The sequence below is a fragment of the Rhinatrema bivittatum genome, chromosome 2 (assembly GCF_901001135.1).
Source record: "Rhinatrema bivittatum chromosome 2, aRhiBiv1.1, whole genome shotgun sequence".
Taxonomy (NCBI): Eukaryota; Metazoa; Chordata; class Amphibia; order Gymnophiona; family Rhinatrematidae; genus Rhinatrema; species Rhinatrema bivittatum.
Window position 1 is genome coordinate 634,968,476 of NC_042616.1, and position 6,764 is coordinate 634,975,239.

At 46.1% G+C, this 6,764-nt stretch overlaps 1 protein-coding gene across 1 annotated transcript in view; it reads right to left on the reverse strand.

Moving 5' to 3' along the window:
- LYPLA1 (lysophospholipase 1) overlaps positions 1 to 4,278 on the reverse strand; it is a 122,087-nt gene extending 117,809 nt beyond the window's left edge. Inside the window, exons 1-2 of the mRNA XM_029591278.1 lie at positions 3,855 to 4,278; positions 3,217 to 3,248 (exon numbers count right to left, since the gene is read on the reverse strand). Coding sequence (XP_029447138.1) covers positions 3,217 to 3,248; positions 3,855 to 3,923 — 101 coding nt within the window. The 5' untranslated portion in view covers positions 3,924 to 4,278. The remainder of the gene's footprint in view (positions 1 to 3,216; positions 3,249 to 3,854) is intronic.
- Positions 4,279 to 6,764: the final 2,486 nt, after the last annotated feature.

Genomic DNA, 6,764 nt, shown 5'->3' on the forward strand with positions numbered 1-6,764 from the left:
TGGTCAGACTTGAATGCTGTATAGAATTTTTTTTTTTAGACTTGATGGCAAAGATACTTCAAATTATATTGCACTTCAAGTCATGATTTGAGGGATGTAGTATAATAGCTAAGATAATTTACAGAAACTTTGAGAACTCCCTCTCAGATTACATATCACCTGATGCTCATTTTTCTACTCTTTGCACAAAACCTCACCAAATACAATTTATATTGTTCTTGACAGTATTAGAGGAAACAGTACTGTGGACTTTTTACATGTCTGAAGTAAAACAAAATTGCTTCGCTTAATAGTGTTCTGATTAGAGCAGTGGAGCAAGTCACAAATAACCCTAACGTAAACCAGCAGTTCTCAACTGGTGTGTCACCAAGCACACACAGGTGTGTCACCACACTTCCTAGTTCCCCGCTGGCCCAGCTGCTCCCCCAAGCAAAATATGTCCTCCACCCGTTCCAATGGTATATAAAACTTAGCGACTGTACAGAAAAGACTTTAAATAAATAAACGCAGCAGGACAGTCAGCGGCAACAGCATGGTCTCTTCTTCCTGCCCCCCCACGGCCTGGAAGAGGAAGTGGTGTGCAGTGGGTGTGTGTGCGGGAAGAAGAGACCATGCTAGTGCTTGTAGCATCAGCCCAAAGAGAGGCATGGTTTGAAGAGCAGCACAGCTCGGATCAAAACGAGGAGCAATGTCAGCCCCTGCGGCCAATGGGACTCCTTTCTCCACGAGGGCTGAAAGTGAAGGAGGCTGCTACTACTGCTAGTTTGGTTGGTGGGGGGGAGTGAGTGCATGAGCAAGCATGTGTGTGAGAGACAGCATGTTTGTGAGTGATTGAGATCCTATGTGAAAGAGTATGTGTGCGACAGAGCCTTGTGTGAGAGACAGCATAAATGTAAGTATGACTGACAACCTGTATGTGCAAGTTTGTAATTGAAAACCTAAGAGCCTATGTGTATCAGCATGTGTGTGTGTGATTGAGAGCTGGTTTAGATGATAGCATATGAGTATGTGATTTGAGAACCTGTATGTAAATGAGAGAAAGAGCATGTGTGTAAGTGTGAATGAGTGTGAGAAAGACAGCATGTGTGATTGAAAGCCCGTGTGTAAGCATGAAGACACAGACAGTATGTGTATAAATGTGTAATACAGAGCCTATATAAGTGAGAGAAAAAGCATATGTATATATGAGCAATTGAGAGCCAGTGTGCGAGATCTTGTGTGTGACAGATGAGAAAGTTGCAAGCAAACCATCCCTCCCCTCCAGCTAATTCAAAACAATCTCAGGGCACCTGGATATCAAATGTTCCTAGGTATGCAGAGCAAAACATTTTTTGTATCCTTATTTTTCATTATTGGGTCTGTGTCTGCTATTTTGAAACATTTTATTGGTATCTAGAAATTTGATATGAGTTTTTAATTATTGGATATTCCACTCATCAGCTGTTTTGAAATCTGTTCTTTTTGTTAGTATGGTTTTATTGCTATTGATTTTGTTTGATTTGTTTTATGAGGCTGGTGTTTTTTTTTTCCTTTGTTACACTGCATACAGAGACTGTCTTGTTGCAGTTTCCAATTCAGTTTCTGTCTGCATGCTTCTAGTTATGCTTTATGGTCTCTCTATTCTTTGTTAGGTGAGGGTCAGCACATGTGATTCAGGTGAGGTTTTCTGCTGGCATATATAGTTTCTGTGTAGGGTTCTATAGCAGCCTGGCTTGTTCTCTTTTCCTAATAGGTGGTGCATTGGTGTCTTAAGGCCTGGTATAAAATTTTCAGTGTTGCCTTTTCTTAGGCAAGGTGGTTACTGTGAGTGCTGGGAATTGGTGCTGTTTTGGCGTGGGATGTTTACTATTTATACAAGTTCTGTTCAGACAATATGTACCTTTCCTTGTGTCATTCTTAATAAAAGCAATACTGTGTCTTTTTTTTTTTTTTTTTTTATTTCCACAGTAAGTTGTACTGAGCAGTGTTACACACATGTGAGCATGGTCTGTCAGGTGTGTCATGATGGAAGGTCATGATGGGAGCAAGGTTGAGAACCACTGATGTAAACCAATATGTTCTTCTGTAACGTCGGTATATAAAACACCTAAATAAATATGGTCACAACTGTTTCATACTGGTAAGGAGGATCTTCCCTACTATTTAAGCCAGGGGGAGGCAGAGGCCACTAAATGTGGCCTCACCCCTTCTGATGTTCTGATTTTATTTCAGTATCCAAGATAACTTCAACCCTTTTCCTATTGGAGGATCTTCCCAGTATTTTCTATGAATACTCTCATGCACAGTTTCATGCATACTACCACTCTCAGAGCTGCTCAATTTGTTAGTTTACAAAAACAAACAAATAAGAGTAGAGAAAGTCTCATAAGGGAGGTTGCTTGTGACTAGTTGCACCTCTCAGAGAACATCTATTAACAGGAAAGCAATTTTGTTACTAGTACCACTTTATCATACCAACACTGACTTTCTATGAAGACACCAGAGTTTAGAAGTTGCATATTCAAGTTACATGACTACTATAAGTTATTTATCAGTATATTAACTAGGTGTACAGCTGAGGTTTCCAGTTTTAGTTTTAAAGGAGGGGGGGTCCCACCTTTTCATTTTAGAGTGCACTACATCTTTTTATTGTACATTAAAACCATTTGATGTTAACATGATCTAACATGCACTAAATTGATTGTACACTAAAATTTTAGCATGCACTAAAATTAAATATGACAGCACATCCCTATTAACTTATTATACTATTTCTAGAAGAGATTTTCAGACAAATTGTGCAGTATAAGACTGCTGTCTGTACTGCAGTGCCCCACCATTTTCAATCATTCCCCTCATCTGAGTCATGGTTTCCAATTTTCTTTTTCCAAATTCCCAAAACTGTCAATTCTCACAGATAACAGCACTGCTCACACAATCACGATACTTCATCAGCAATACACATCACACACACATTAAGAATTAAAAAAAAAAACCTTTGTAAATTGTCAACCATAATATCTGGGCAGACAATGGGCCAACTGGTCCTTAGCTGCTATCATCTACTATGTCAAATATTAGTCACGGTGAACAGGAGTTCAAAACTTCTGCTACTGCTTTTTTTCCCCCCCAGAAAGCCAACACTGTAGAAATGTTACGGAACGCCAAACATTTCTTATGTCCAGAAACAAAAATCATATTGCAAATATTTCGTGCATGAATAAGGAAATATCCTACCCTGTGTCTCCCAAGCCATGGAGGAAGATAACCTATAGACACAAAAGAATCAAAATATTACAATAAATGAAACTCAGCATCTACAAAGTCTTATCGAAATTAAGAGATAAAATGATACTTCTCTATATATATATAGAAAAAAAAACCAAACAGATTATATGCAGGTAAAAAAACAGTGCCGTTCACTTGCAAATACGCCCTAGTAGAGTACTGCTCGTGTCAGCGTGCGTCACCAGCGACCTTCAGCAGGCAGCTACAACACTGATCCGCCGATTGTGTCAAGCCTACAGGCACCTGCTTCGGGCCAGATTTTGACAGCTGACACAAATTCATCTTTCCCCCACCGTACGCACCCCAGAAAAAAAATTATAAAATAGTAATATGCCAAAATACAGTCCAGTAGGCCCCTCCGATACAACCCACTGAAGCCAAACGACTGGCATGAAGAGCAGCCGGAACGGGCACACACACTTGGGAGCTGCAGCGTGTCTCGAGCAACTCACGACTCAGCCCGCCTAGGCCCCAAGCCAACCTCGCATGGCAGCCCACCCCCCCATCAGCTTCTTCCCCCCCCCGCTACCAGGAAAACTTTCCAAGGCGCAAGGTCACTGTCGGGCAGGGCAACACGGGGCACTCACGGCGGCGGTTGCTTTCCTGGCTGCAGGGACGATGGCAGGGAGCGGCGCGGACATGCTGTTACCGCACATGCACCAGATCAAGAACAGGCATCCACTCAGCAGAGAGACGGCAGCGGCGGCAGCCAGAGACCGCCGTGAGCCGCGTGCCGCTGGGGCCCGCGCTGGGGGGCAGGACGCGGCCGTCGCGCGCTTCCTCCCGCCCTCACACACGCTCTGAGCGGCCGGGGCAGAAGCGGGGAGGAAAAAGAGGCGCGTGGGCGCACGGAGCCACCGTTTCCGTTTACTGTGCAACGTTCCCGCCGTGCGCGCGCATCGACGAGGGGCTCGGCGGTGGAGGGGCGGGGCGGCATAACCCGCCCTCCTCTCCCTCTGCTTAGCGGAGGGCGTGCGGCTGCCCGAGCTCCTTTCACCACTCGGACAAAGCCCGCGTCCGCCCCCGGGGTGTTCCCTGATTGGCTGATGGGTTTCCGTGCCGGGAACGGCTGTGCTAATTGGGCCCTGGCATTGTTTGCGTCCCGCTCTCCCGCCCTAAATCCTTCAACTGGGGGAGGGCAGGGCTGACTGCGGCAATAATGCCCAAGCTGTGATGTGTCTCCTTGGGTGCGAGGGGGGGTACAGAGCACGGGCCTATGGCCAGGTTTCATATTTTTTTGTAATTGGTAGAGTGGGATCGGTACTTTCACACATTACTAGAGAGCATTTCTTATTCTTACAGTGACTGCACATTACTCGTCGGGGTGGGGGGCTGAGAGTAAAGAAAGTAAAACTTAATCTGTAGGACCATGAAACCTCAGGCAGCTTGTTGTAGCGCTGAAGGATGAAAGAGTATCGGGCCTTCGGGGCGGCTTTAAGGTGACCAACTCAAGCGTACCTAAAAAGAGGACGGAGGATGGTGACCAAGCGTACCCAAAAAAGAGGAAGGAGGATGGAAACCTGTCTCCAAAAAGAACAAAATGCAGGATATATACTGTATTTGCATTGAATTTGCATATATAATGTCATAAATATTTAAATAGAAATTAATTTGAACATGCAAATATTACAGGTGGGGGCCTTACCACCAGCAGGAAAAAAGCAAAGGTATTTGGACTGTAAAGAAAGCATATGAAATGAGACTGAAGGACCGTAATCTGTATACTCTGAAAGATAGAAGAGTCGGGGGAGATATGATACAGACTTTCATAAATCAAATGTTTTCTGATAGAAAGGGAGCTGAAAAACTATGGGTCACTTTATGAGACTCCAAGATTAAAGACTTGGGAGCAATGTCAGACAATATTTCTTCATGGAAAGGGTGGTTTATGCATGGAATCCCCTCGTGGAAGAAGTAAAGATGAACAGTGGTGTAATTCAAAAGGGCATGGCACAAACACAGGATCCCTACTGGCTAGGAACTGCAATGAAAAAATGTAATTTTCCTATTGCACTTAAATTTTACATTTTTGCTTGAAGGTAGCCTGCACGGAGCAGTAGTTGGTGTTGCGGTCTGCACCGCTTCCTCTCCCTTGTGCCTGACCAGTGCCTACCTTCGCGGCTGGAGACGCCGTGCTCCGCGACCCCAGGATCCCAAAACGCCGATGACTCCACGTGGCGTCCGCCATTTCCTGTCTGTTTCACCGCTGCCTCGCACGCGAGTGCGCTCACTTTGTGCGTCCAGCACCCGGAAGTCGAGCCCCGCCTGCGATGATGACGTCACGCACCCAGGGCGATATAACCGGCGCCCGGACGCCGTCTCATCGCCTTGCAACGAGGTTCACTACTGCCTTGTAGTTCTGAGTTGCGCATCGTCTTCGTTGAGTTCCTGTCGCTGACCTTGGATTGCCTTGACTACGCTTTGCCTGCTGCCTGCCTCTGACCCTGGTTTGTTCCTATGCTTTGCCTGCTGCCTGCCTCTGACCCTGGTTTGTTCCTGACTACGCTTGCCTGCCCTGATCTTGGCCTGTTCCTGTTTGCTCAGCCTGCTGCCTGCCACTGATCTCAGCTCGTCTCTGGTCCTGCTTCAGTCTTCAGTTTGCTCCAGTTCCTGCTTGTCACGGACTTTTGTTTCAGGCTACGCCTGCCCCTGTTCCCGCTTGCCACAGAGACTCTGTTACTATCCTCCGCCTGCCTCAGTATCCGGTCTCCTGCCTACCAAGTACCTTTGGACTTCCTTGCTCTCATCCTGGCTTATCTCCATCCCTGTCACTGGACTCTCTCTCTATTGCCCAAGTCCCAAGGTGCCAGAACCCTACGGGCTCCTCCTGGGGGGTTCCTGGTTCCCGGGTGAACACCTCGAGCCTCTGGCTCCGCCTCCCGGCCTACCCTATCACTCGAGGTAGGCCGGTCCAAGGGTCCACTACTTCGCCTGCAGTTCAGACTGCAACAGTTGGTACAACCCTAAAAAAAGAAACTTACTGGGCAGACTGGATGGACCATTGTAGTCTTTATCTGCTGTCATTCATTATATTACTATCAGGCCTATACAGTAAAGTTTGCTCGCCCGCTCTCCCAGCGCATGCACAGGCCACTCTCCTGTGCGCGCGATTCACTAAAAAAATATTCAAATTAGGGCCCGCAGTAAAAAGAGGCGCTAGGGTCCCTAGCGCCTCTTTTTTGATGAGCGGCGGCTGTCAGCGAGTTTGACAGCCGATGCTCAATTTTGCCAGCGTCCGGTTTCCAAACCTGTAGCTGTCAGCAGGTTTGAGAACCGACGCCGGCAAAATTGAGCATCCGGTTTTCGAGCCGCGGGCCAATTTAAATTTTTTTTTAATTTTTAATTATTTTTAACTTTTGGGACCTCCGACTTAATATCGCCATGATATTAAGTTGGAGGGTGCACAGAAAAGCAGTTTTTACTGCTTTTCTGTGCATTTTCCCGGTGCCAGCAGAAATTAACGCCTACCTAGCGTTAATTTCTGCTGGCACGTCGAA